At 41.3% G+C, this 12,696-nt stretch overlaps 1 protein-coding gene, 1 long non-coding RNA gene and 1 pseudogene across 2 annotated transcripts in view; 1 reads left to right on the top strand and 2 right to left on the bottom strand.

The window, feature by feature from the left end:
• LOC103159356 overlaps window positions 1–1,676 on the top strand; it is a 52,957-nt gene extending 51,281 nt beyond the window's left edge. The window contains exon 4 of the long non-coding RNA XR_004771818.1: window positions 1,230–1,676. This is a non-coding gene — a long non-coding RNA (uncharacterized LOC103159356). The remainder of the gene's footprint in view (window positions 1–1,229) is intronic.
• Window positions 1,677–7,322: 5,646 nt separating this feature from the next.
• Window positions 7,323–12,696, bottom strand: part of LOC100765101 — a 29,985-nt pseudogene continuing 24,611 nt past the window's right edge.
• LOC100764813 (ubiquitin-like) lies at window positions 11,581–12,110 on the bottom strand. The gene has a single exon (XM_027389837.2). It carries the CDS (start codon window positions 12,051–12,053, stop codon window positions 11,670–11,672), a length of 384 nt encoding a protein of 127 aa, XP_027245638.1. The 5' UTR covers window positions 12,054–12,110; the 3' UTR covers window positions 11,581–11,669.

Genomic DNA, 12,696 nt, shown 5'->3' with positions numbered 1-12,696 from the left:
TATAATATATTACATGTAATGTTTTATGTATCTATTATTATATTATATGGCATTATATGGTATAATATATTATATAGTATTCTATATCTATTATATATCCCCTTTTATTATGTATATGTGTATTTACATATATATTTAAAGGAGATATGTATATATAATATATATAATAAAAGATAATTTTTAGGTTGGCTTACACAATAGGGGGTCAGGTAATTCAACACTGGCCACTTGAATGTTGCAAAAACCTGAAAATTGCTCAGTCTGAAGTGCTGGGTGTCTTAGAAATGACAATTTGATGCCGAAAGTCTACAAGTTCATTCAATAGTTGAACCACTGCTACAGCAGAAGTGGCCAGGCTATATTTAGAACTAGTGGCAGAATTTAGCAGTAGTGTTTATGCAGTGGTCATTTTGCAGGTGTAAAAAAATGCAAGTTGAAGACTTTGTTTTTCTTTTTTTGGGTTTTCAAGATAGGGTTTCTCTGTGTAACAACCCTAGCTGCCCTGGAACTTACTCTGTAGACCAGGCTGGCCTCAAACTCACAGATATCTACCTGCCTCTGCCTCCCGAGTGCTGGGGTTAAAGGCATGCACCAGGCCCAAGTTAAAGACTCATAGTTTATACCCAGACTTGAAAAAGCTGCTGCAGCCACCCAAATGTGTGTCAGGGTTGGATTCATTGCAAGGAAGTCAGCCGTACGAAGCCACTTCATGAAGCAATGAAGGGGAAGTTTGAGTAGAACCCCCAGGATGCTTGAGATGCCTGGACTGTGCCACACCCACCAGGAAAGCTACAGGCACAGAGGGGAGCCAGTTGCAGAGAGCGGCTACACATGCTGCAGACAGCAGAGCTGGAGAGCTGGGGCTATAGATGAGGTCTCCACAGGCTCCAGATGCTGGACATGGTGCAGGCTTTGGTGGTTTCTCTGCCGGGGTTCAGATATGACTTTGGTTGGGACTTTCCTTGCTGCCCTGGATGTGGGTGGCACCTTTCCATGGACTTAAGTCTTACAGTGAATAAAAGAAAAAACAGAAAGTCACCTCAGTACTGCCTGCCCCCTCCCCACGGCTCCAATTCCTGAAACCATAGCTATGAGCTGCTCCCACTAAATGCCTTTCTTTCCATGATGAACGCTATTCTTTGAACTGTGGGCCTTAAGTTGATTCCACTAGGAATTTGTCAAAACGACGAGAAAAGTAACTAATGTGGATGCTCTCTTCTCTATTATAGTACAGCAAGGACACCCTCGCCAGATGCTAAACAGATGCTGGCCCTGTGCTCTTGGACTCCTCCACTTCCAGAACTGTGAGCCACACAAGCTCTATTCTGAACCAGCTACCTCGTCTTGGGTTTCTTGACAAAGCAACAGAACACAGAAGATGACAGATGTTAAGCAAATGATAGCATGTTAAATGGGAAAAGACAGAAAAGTACATACGCAACACAATGCAATCCCAATTGTGGTAACTTTCTCTTTTCTGTTTCACAGTTGAAAGGAAATAATCAAAAATGTTAATATTGGTTGTGTCTGTTAGGCAGAATATACGTGATTTTCATTTTCTTTCTTAAGATTTTGGAGCTTTCTCTAAAATTAAGCAATCATTACTTCTAAAACCAGACCAAAACAAAAACCAAAAACCAAAAAAAAAAAACCCAAAAAAACAAAAAAACAAAAAACCAGCAAGTAGTGTTTTAATAAACTCTAGCCTACTTAAGGGAATGCAATGATGAACATATTTTTAGAAAATATATCAATGTAATTAAGGCACAAAACCTCCTTTCCTGTGGTCTGTGGTCTGTGCACAGGAACGTGCCCCACAGTGATTTTCATGGATCTGGGTGTGGAACGATGGAAGAGGCTGAGGGAGGCTATCCCACCAGCCTCATCCTGCCAGTATGTGACACAGAGCCCAGAAATGCCTACTTATAACCACTCTTCTGGGACTTCAGGAGTTCTGTTACCACTTCCCTTTTGGCAGTGTCTTGACAAGACCAAAGGCAAGCACAGTAAATTTGCTGGGACTCCTGGCCAATTCTGTCAGGAAATGTTCACCCAAGATTTTCTGATCAGAAAAAGAATTCCTGTGAAATGTAGACATTCCCCCCCTCCCAGGCTTCTCTCTGACCAGTGATGAGCCTTATGCATGTTTCTTCTTGAAAAAAAAAGATAAAAGAGAAGAAAAAGAAGCAAAAGAAAGTATAGGGAGAGGTAGGCCAGTGAAATTTCAGAGGAATGAATGCCTTCGATTGTCAACATGAGGTTTCAAGCAAGGAGTGTGCTCTCATGTGAACAATGTACCTGAAGATGAGCCTTTGGGACAGTCCTCAAGATGCTGGGGAACATTTGTCTTGAGTCTTGTATGATTTTATTCCTGTGTGGAGACTGACAATGACTGGGTGTCATCTGAGGAGAAGTATAATTGGCAAGAGTGTATAAAGGGAAATGTCGGTAAGACCCCAGGGAACCCTTAACATGGTGCTTTGCCAGGATTTTGAGACGCAGTTTTATAGCCTATTCCAGTAACAGACATTGAAAATAAAGTAGATTGTAAACTGCTTTGGAAAATCATTGGGTGGCTTGTCATATTTTCATTCTGTGCATGTACACATGTGTGTTTGTGTGCATATGTGCGTGCGTGCGTGCGTGCGTGCGTGTGGAGGCCGGAAGTTATCATTGTCTTCTTCGGTAGCTCTCCACCCATTAGGTTTTGAAACAGGTTCTTTTCCTGAACTTGGAGCTTGCTGATGGGGCTGCACTAGCGGACAGTGAGCCCCAGGGATATTCCCATCTGCCTCCCCAGCACTGGGATGACAGACCCAAGTTATCATGTTGGTGTATGTCCGTGGATACTAGAGAGCTGAACTCAAGTCCTCAGCCCTGTATGGCAAGCTCTTTACCAACTTAGTTATCTCTTTAGACTCATTTTTTAACGTTTAAACTCCCCCTTTAAATTATTTAATGATTGAAAGGAAAGTCCATAAAAATGTATTTCTTCAAATACTCTAGAACGCAAGGTTTCACGCATGTTAGGCAATCACTCTACCAACTGAACAAGATTCCCAGCCTGTTGTTTATTCTTTTTGCTTACAAAGCATGTAAGCAAATATATGATGCTTCTTTGGTATCATAAGTTCAAAGGGTTGTGCTTAGTGAGTTAGTATCTAGAGCTCCTGTGAGGGGTTAAAGTTTCAAAGCGAGGCTTGGAAGGAAATATCAAGAATCTTATCTTTCGAAAATCAGATCATGCTGCCCTCCTTCAGATTTATTTCCATAGCCTTTTTAGAAGGACATCTGGTCACTGCCCCACAGCTCCTCAGCTTTCTGGATCTTTATTTCAGCCTCTTTCTATCCCCTCAGCTGGGGCATCAGGGCACAGAGACTGTGGTCACTGGGCAGAAGAAATGGAACTCCAGTCCCTGTTGCTTAGCTAAGGTGTATAGATTGTGGAGGAGAAGAGTCCTCTATCTGGAAACAAAACTGCAGGTATCACAGGTGAGAAGTCCAGGAAATCCTACCTTATGTACAACTTCTTACATGCACATTCCACCTCGATGGTTTGAGGCTAAAGAAGTCTCCCTGAGCTCCCACGGTCTCCGAGTACCCATGGGAGGCGTTACATTTGTGTGTGTATTCTTGTTCTGTATCTATTATATAATTAGGTCTGGTATGGTGGTGCACACCTTAATCCCAGCATTCAGGAGGCAACCGTAAGTGGGTCTCTGAATTCAAGGCCAGCCTCATCTACAAAGAGAGTCCCAGGCCAACCATCCTGTTTTAAAACAAAACTATTATATAGAATGTATGCATATGCATACAATTACATAATTTTTATTAAACTAATGTTTTATTTAAGTGCACTTTTTAATAATACATCCCTCAATTATGTTTGATGATAGGAGTAGCTGTATTCAAATGAGAAAGAATAAGATGACATACAACAGCCATGTGTTCACAGATGTATTTTCCTCTCTGTAGAAATATTCTTCTGTGTTGTTTTCTTTCAGTGTAGCGTCTCATCTGGTGGCTGATCTGAGCTCTTTCATTCTACATAAATAACCCAAAACATGTAGTTAGACTATAGCTAATTCATAGCTCAGTCTTCCAGACGATTACAGAGGTATCTAATCTTATCAAGGCAGGAGTTGTTTCATAGCATTCTTTCAGAGCTAGAGGTTTTTGTACGCAGATGGACTCCACGTGTGGGAACAAATAGTGGCTAAATTTTAGCAATGCCATTGACTATAATGTAGTTTTTAGGCATTCTTGATAATCTAAGTCGTGATCCTGCAATACACCAGCATCCAGAAAATGAGGTATCCAAAATAATTTAGGGGAGAGGAGAATTTCCTAATGAAGTAGACTTCAGTGCATAACCTTCAATAAGAAAGCATTTAGGAAGTCAGAAATAAAATGTGTGCCACCCAGGTGTTAGTAATCAAATTTAGAATATTTTAGAACAGTGTTTTCAACATAGACACCCTAACGTATATTTCCTTTCATTTATTTTTGCAGTACTGGGGATTGCTCCTAGGGTCTCAGTTACCCTAGGTGGTCCTCCATCCCTGAACTGTGTCTCCAGTCTTCTCAACGTAAATTTCCAAGTACAGCTTTTTAAGGTACTCAGTCAATAGAGCTATTGTTCTTTTAAAGCATCCTCTAGTGAGAAATTGACTATGCATAATATTTTTAGTTCTGAGGGTTATATACAATTGTGATTTATGCTCCTTTGCACACACAGAGGAAAACAGTCATTCTGAAACAGAAAACTGCTTCTTCGAATAAGCATGCCATTGATGCATGATCCAAGATGTCACAGTTTGGATGAGATAACCAAATTCCTTAGATGAGTCAGCTGACAGCAGCTGATTCCCTCAGAAACCGGTTAGAGATGTTTGAGTGGACGAAGGTAGACTGGGAAAGTGATGAATGTAAGGCTGTTAACTGAAAACTCAAAAATTGTTGGACAGTTGCATAAATTGAGAAGTTTTCTTCTTATTGCTTTTTCAAGACATTGCTTTCAAATGAGACACCATCCGACCTTGGCAATTGTTGATAGATTTGAATCAGTTTTAGAGCACACAAACGAAGTCTTTGGCAATAAAAAGAATGACCCAAAATCATTTGCCAAAGCTCAGTCCATGAACTTGATAATAATAACACTTCACACTATAAAGAGTCTTTCATTCTGCTCTTACGTCTTCACGTGTACCTGTGTTCCACTGAGCGGTGATATGTCTCCGTCTACACAGTATAACCTCATGCTTTGGTTCTTTGTGCATAAAGCAACTCTTTATTTACTGTGTGAAAGCAGTCTCTGCCCTGTCACACAAATTCTCCACAAATCACACCTTCTTGCTTGCCCTACTCCATGGCTCACACTGAGGCACTGTCAATGCAATCATTCCTTAAAGCAACTGCTTAAAAAAAATCCTCAAGAACAAAACACCTGTGTTTTCTGGCAGACCAACAATGTATCAGCCAAAATAGTTTTATTTAATGACTACATGTGGTTAGCTAGCTCCCCATAATTCATTTCATAATTGGGAAAAAATGTACCATTTCTGACGTCATCTGAACACTGACCTGGAGCCATTGAACAGGGAGTTTTCCAACAAAAACCATTTAATTTTCCACTTCACAACTCAGGAAGAATTTAGGATCAGGGCAGTGATAGGCTCTAGAAATTGTTTTCATTTCCAGGGTTTTAGTTCAAATTTTGGACGGGAAGGAAGCCTGAGCATGGCTTAATTTCCAAAACAAAGTTTTATTTGTCAAATCTCACTTCCTCGTATACATATTGATATCAGTTTGGTCTCAAACACATTAAGCTCCGAAGAGAAAATAGTTTCAGAAATGCAAAATAATGACTAAGTGAAGGAAAGTGACCACCATAAATTCTATTCTGTGAGTTTCTTAAATAAGCACTCACCTGGTTTTTTCAACTGGAGCCCCTTGTTCCTTTGAAAATTCCCAGTGCAAAATGCAGGTAGAACACATCTAGGGTTGACTAAAAGTTGTATATACCCATTATTTTAATATGGTAAGGGCATCATGCTTTTACATACCCTACTACACATGTGTTCAAAGAATACCTAGACATCTTTCTTTCTTTAAAAAAGAAAAGATTTCTTTTTTATTTACTTGTAGGTGTGTGCCTGAATGTCTGTATGTGCACCAGGTGTGGGCTGTGGAGATGAGAAGATAATGTTGACTCCCCTGGAACTTGTTAGAGGTAGTTGTAAGCTACCCAGTGTGAGTGCTGGGATCTGAACCCAGGTCCCCTGGAAGGACAGTATGCTTTCTTAACCGGTGGGCCATCTCTCCAGCCCGGAATATCCTTCTTGGGAACCTATAAGACTCATCTTTCTTAAGAACCTATAAAAACCTGCATCTTTATACCAGAACAGAGACAGAGACATTGGTGTGTGTGTGTGTGTGTGTGTGTGTGTGTGTGTGTGTGTGTGTGTGTTGCTCTAGTTCTCTTCATCTTTAAACAATTATTTATTTACCCTCTTAGAACTTCATACATCTATAGTATGTATTGTGATTATATGCATCCCAGCTCTTTTCCTCTAGCCCCTTCTGGAATATCCCACTCATTTGTATCCTACTCTGCCCTTCTCTTCTTTTTCATGACCCACAGAGTCTAATTAGTGCCACCCATGTGCACATAGATACAGGGCCATTCAATGGAGGAGCATTGGTGGATTATGAAGAGCCATACTCCTTGAAGGAAAAGAACAACAAAAAACCAACTCTTCTTCCCCAGCAACCATCATCTAATAACAGCTGGTAGTAAGGGGTGGGGCCTCCTGGGTCCCTCTCAAGTCCATACTGGAGTGTTGACTGGCTTGATCTTCTGCATCCAATGACTAGGATTTTTCATCTGCAAGATCAGTCTTAACTATCAACCATTACTATCAATCCACACATTTATAAGACTTATCTTATAGAGGACGCTGACCCTGTGTCCTGTCTTCCTGGAGGTCACATGGTGACTGTGTCCCTTTCCTACATTTCCCAGAATCCTCCTTCTCTCCTAGTCCCACCTAACTTGCTCCCCTATTGGCCAACAGTGTTTTATTTATCAACCAATAAGACAAACATACACAGAAGGACTTTCCCCATCACCCTTCTCTCTATCTATGTGTGTGTATGCATATATATATATATATATATATATATATATAATATATATATATATATGTTTTAAGCACATACATATATATGCTTAAAACTTATAAGTAGTGGCTTTCCAAAGGATTTTTCCAGTTATCCTTCCCCTCCTCCATCCCTCTGTTTTACCCTCTCATCCTCCCCATTTAAGCCTTGTCCTCCCTTTATTCTTCTTTCCCCCTGCCAACTGTGTCTACTAGCTCGCTCTCTCTTAAGCTCAAGTTTTTTTCACTCAAAGTGGCCATTTCCTAGTTTGCTGGCTCCCATGGGTATTCCAAGGTAAGCAAACAAATCTAAAGATCCAAAGCAAAGTCCACATACAGGAGAGAACGTGGAACCACTTTATTGTTGAGATGTTATCTTTCATTGCATGTGGACCTCACTAATTGTCTCAGTGGCTGCGTCAAGTCCCTGAGATCCTCATCTCTGCCTCCCCACCATGTGGGGTTATAGGCATGCACTGTTATGCCTGGGTTTTAACCTGGGTCCCGGGGATCATAACACATATCTTCATGCTTGGGCACCAAATACTTTATCCCCTGAGCCATCTCTCCAGATCACCAGTAAACTAAACTTTTCTATTACATTAGTTTACTTACTTTGGGTACGTTTCACACACACGTGTGTAAAAGTCAGAGGACAATTTTCAGAAGTCAGTTCTCTCCCTCAATCATGTGGATCCAGGCACTGAACTCAGATTGTAAGGCTTGGTGGCATGCCCCTTTACCCACTCAGGGACCCAGAGAAACAAATTTTGAAAAGTTGATATTTCACTATGCTTGCTCTTATCAGTATCTTTATTCTTCATCTGTGTTTCTTTGCTAGATTTAGGTCACAACATGGGTCAAACCTACTTGACTACTTACCCTGTGGCTACATCTGAACAGATGAAATAGCCAAAGAAAAAAATTGTGCCACAGTGTGCCTTGGGTCCCTTTTAAAGTTCTACACACATAAACCTTATGTGAGCACTCAGCATGCCCAAAATCCTAATACACTTTCACAGCATTTTACCAGCATAATTCCCAAATAACTATTTGACATCTCCCTGAAGCTTTCATATACCCAGCCTCTGAGTCATGTGTGCAGCTCATTGTAACTTTGTCTTCTAGTTACCAGGAAAGTAGGGCTGTTAGTCAGGAACCAACCCATTTTCCCTAAGAAAACGGCCAGCCTGAAGCATTGCTCTTCCTTCCTGTCTCCCTTCTTATTACTATGGAAGATGTGTCTTGATCCAGGTCAAAGGCAAACTCCCCAAAGGCCTCCCCCGTAGCCCAGTGCCTTTCCAGGAAGCTCATTTCTCCACTCGCCCCCTCTTGCATCCACACCTCTTTTGCTATCTAATTTTCTCCCTTTTACACAGAACTTGTCTTTTAAAGGAGAGTGTCCAGCTACTCTGGACTGTTGTGGTTTCACTATGAAATGTTCCTCCACAGGCTCGTGTTAGGAACGCTCATCCCCTGAGGGTACTGTTTTTGGAGGCTGTGAAATCTTCAGGAGATGGGGGCACAGCTGATAGAAGTAGTCCCTAGACTTGGGCTTCGACTGTTGTAGGGGGAAATGCTGGCCACGCCCACTTGGGGGCTGGCACAGGTGACGCCGACCACGCCCACTTGGGTGTGGTCAGGTGATGTAGCAAGGCCTTAAATATGAGGGTGGCATGCATGCGGCTCTCTCTGTCCCCTCACCAGCCTCGTTGTGTAGGACTGGCTCCGTCTCATGAGTACTTTCCTAATAAACCATCTGTTTTTCAAACTGGCTCTGACTCCATCGCATTATTTGCATTTCTCTATAGACAAGAAAATCTTGGCCTTGATTTCTGTTGTATTTGCTCTGCCTGCAGATCCACAGTGATATATAAACAGTTTCCATCATAAACTCCAGCCACCAGGATGGGAAAAGCTTAGTCATAACTTCCCCCATCACAATGACTGAAACCTTCTGGAGCTGGGAGTCAAAATAAAATTTTTCCTTCCTTAAGCTGTTTGGGTCATGTATTGTTGCCACAGTGCCACATAAGTAGCTAATATACAGACTCAATTTTCTCTCCTATCACAACTACATTTATTGAAATCCTAAACCCCCCACCACGGTGACTGTGTATGGAGACTGGTCTCTAGGATATGTAGGGAGGTATTTAGGGTTAAGTAATGTTACAAGAGTGGAGGTCTCAATCTGATAGGACTGGAGTCCTTTAAATGAAAAGAAGAGGACTGGTCAGTAAGTCAGTGGTACACTGCTTTTCTAACTCTTGCAAGGCCCCAGGTTCAGTACCTGGATTCCTGCATGGCATCACACGTAGAACAAAAAACTATGTGAGTATACAGCAAGATGACAGCCATCTACAATCCAGGAAAGAAAGCCAACTCCGATGCTACCTTGAGCTTGGGTTTCTAGCTTCCGGAGGAACGATGAGACAATAACATTCCAGTTGTTTAAGTCACCCAGCATGTACATGAATGGCACCCTGAACACATCAACATACTGTTCCTATTGCTTTTTCAGTTCACATTCTTTCTTGTTCTGCTTCAGTTACTTGTCTGGTGCTATGATGTCTTTGTCTTTTCCCTGGTCAATATTTCAAACAACTTCTGTATTTCAAATGCTAATTGTCTCTCAGGCTCACCATCCTGACAACGTTCAATACAGACAGTCATTCCATCATCATTTCCTTCCTGAGGTAATCTTCTTGGAGACCACCAGACCCAAATATTCCAGTTTCCTCCCCTTTGTCTTTGTAATGCTTCCTACTCTACACTGTGGATTCCTTGTCTACCTAGATGCTAAAAGTGTGAGCATTCCTGTACTTTCTCTGAGGCTGCCTTCTTTTCACTGATTACACGCTTCAGCTCCCAGATATTGTCAGGATGTCTGAATCTTTACCCGCAAACCTTAGGTCTGTAGCGGAATTCCTTGCCCCTCAGCTTCAATCCATGTGGGTCCTAACAGAATCTTGCAGCACCTGGAACACATTTACAAAAATGGATGGCATCAATCACAACCCTCTAATCCTTTAATGTTTTCTCCAATAGCCCCTCCCATGTTCAGAATAAAATCCACACTAAGACCTCACATGTTTGTGTGAGGCCTGCTGCCTTTTAAATTTTCTCAGTGAAAGGATCCAGCTTCAGTTTTTATCAGCCTTGTTATAACGCCAGTGCCGGTCCTGTGCTGTGTTGAATTCATTGAGTGTTTTTAATGGGACACTGAGATTTTGCCAAATACTGTGTCTGTGCTACTTGAGCAGCTCTTCCGGATATTGTCGTTTATTCTCTTAATATGTCCTATTGTATGGCTTCATTTTACCAGTCTTGCATTCTTGAGTAAAGTCCACTAACTCGTGGTGTAGGTTTTGTTAGCTTGGGTTTGCTGGTCATTATGAGGAGGTTGGTTTTATTTTAGTGTGTCTTTCTTTGGTTTGGGTAAAAGCATAATACTGGCCTCACAGAACAAGGTGGGAAATGTTCCCTCCTAAGTCTCTCTCTTTTGGAATGTTTTGTTTTAAAGACATTATTATCATTATCATTATTATTATTATTATTATTATTATTATTATTATTATTATTATTATTATATTGGGTAGAATTCACCAGTGAAGCCAACTAGTGCTTGGCCTTTCCTTGTAGAACATTTCCCCCACTTACTAAATTTCTTTAATTGTTCTAAGTCCATTTGGTTGTTTTACTTCTTTTTGAATCAATTTTGGTAGATTTTTATATTCAGGCACCTGTTGTAGTAAACTAGATCATTTAATTTGTTGTATGTAGTGCTTCCAGGATTCCCTTATGTCCTTATTTTCAGAGGAGCCGTAGGATAGCAAGGTCCTCTCTTGCACTCCTTGCTTTAGTGATGATCCGAGTCTCCTTTTCTCATATTCTGTTTAGCTAAAGGTTTGCCAGTTTCAGTGGTGATGTCAAAAAGCCAATTTCCATTGATTTCCTATACACACTAAATAGTATTATATGTGTATGTATCTATATCAATATATCTTTAATTATGACTACTTTCTTCTTGGTTGTGAGCGTAGCCTTTAACGGCTGAACTATCTCTACAGCCCTACTTTCTTCTTTTTGTTTCCTTTGCATTTAGGTTTTTCTCCCCTCTTTTTTCCCCAGCTGCTTGAAGTCTAAAGTTAGGCTACTGATTCGAAGTTCTTAGTCTTTCTAAACTACAGACATTGATTCACTCGGAACTAGCTTTGCTTTAGCTTCTTTTCATTGACTTTTGATATTTTTTGCTTCCACTTGAATATTGTATAATTAATGTTCTTGTTTCTTCTTTGACTCATTAGTTATTTGAAACTGTGTTTAACTTTCACCTATCTGTAGAAGTCCCAAATATCCTTTTGTCTCTGGTTTTTAACTTCAATCTATTGTAATTTGAGGTTATATTTTGTATGTTGAGTTTTTTTTTTTTTTTTTTTTTTTCTGCTCCAGTCGATGGAAGAGGACTTTATTTGGTCCCAGGGTCACGGGCCTGGTATGGCCAAAGCTTTATTTTACCTTCTTCTTGGGGCGCAGGTTGTTGGTGTGGCCACACTTCTTGTGACAGTTGACCGCACGGGGGTGCAGGCGAGTGTAGCACTTGAGGCAGATCATCTTGTCACAGTTGTACTTCTGGGCAAGCTGACGAAAGGATGGCTCGATGATGCCACCATGAAGGTGAAGCACCAGGTGCAAGGTGGACTCTTTCTGGATGTTGTAGTCTGACAGGGTGGGGCCATCCTCCAGCTGCTTGCCGGCAAATATCAGTCTCTGTTGGTCAGGTGGAATGCCTTCCTTATCTTGGATCTTGGCCTTGACATTCTCGATGGTGTCACTGGGCTCGACCTCAAGAGTGATGGTCTTGCCCGTCAGGGTCTTCACAAAGATCTGCATGTTAGCATCTGCCGCTCGGCCACCTCGTTGAAGAGAAAGAGCGTATGTTGAGGTTTTAAAACATGGTCTTTTCTGGAGACTCTTGTGTTCACTTGAGGAGAGCATTATTATTCTGTTTGTGGAAAGTTCTGTAGATGTTTGCTAGGTCAGTTTAGTTCACGGCTGACTTCTTTCTCTAGTTGACCTATCCTCTGGCTGTTATGCATGAAAGTCCACTGTTAAAGACCCTGAGTAGTGTGGTGCAACTGTCTATTTTCCTCAGTTTGGTCTCATTTTCCTATTGTCTCATTGTCCTCCTATTAAGGACATATGCAGATATGCTCATTATTGTTATGACCTCCAGACGGACCAACTAACTTATCATTTTATCTTTCTCTCTAATAAAAATTTGGCTTTAAGTTTGGTAGGTTGGTGATGATCCATGTTAACTGTCGCCTTGACAGACTCTAGAATCATCTGGGAGATAGGCCTCTGGGCATGTCTGTGGGGGATTGTCTTGACTGTGGGTGGAACCATTACCTGAGCAGAAGATGCTGGGTTGTACACAATTCAGAATTTACACAGAGAGTGTGCCAGGCACTAGGAAGCATTCACTGCTTTGACTATTTCTTGACTGTGTGTGCAGTGACACCACAGCTCTGAG

Source organism: Cricetulus griseus (genome assembly GCF_003668045.3).
Source record: "Cricetulus griseus strain 17A/GY chromosome 1 unlocalized genomic scaffold, alternate assembly CriGri-PICRH-1.0 chr1_0, whole genome shotgun sequence".
Classification (NCBI taxonomy): domain Eukaryota; kingdom Metazoa; phylum Chordata; class Mammalia; order Rodentia; family Cricetidae; genus Cricetulus; species Cricetulus griseus.
Note: the sequence above shows the minus strand (reverse complement) of the source record. Positions and strands in the feature narration are given on the sequence as shown.

Coding starts and splice junctions, on each gene's coding strand:
- LOC100764813 (XM_027389837.2), bottom strand. CDS start 12,053: ATGCAGATCTTTGTGAAGACCCTGACGGGCAAGACCATCACTCTTGAG.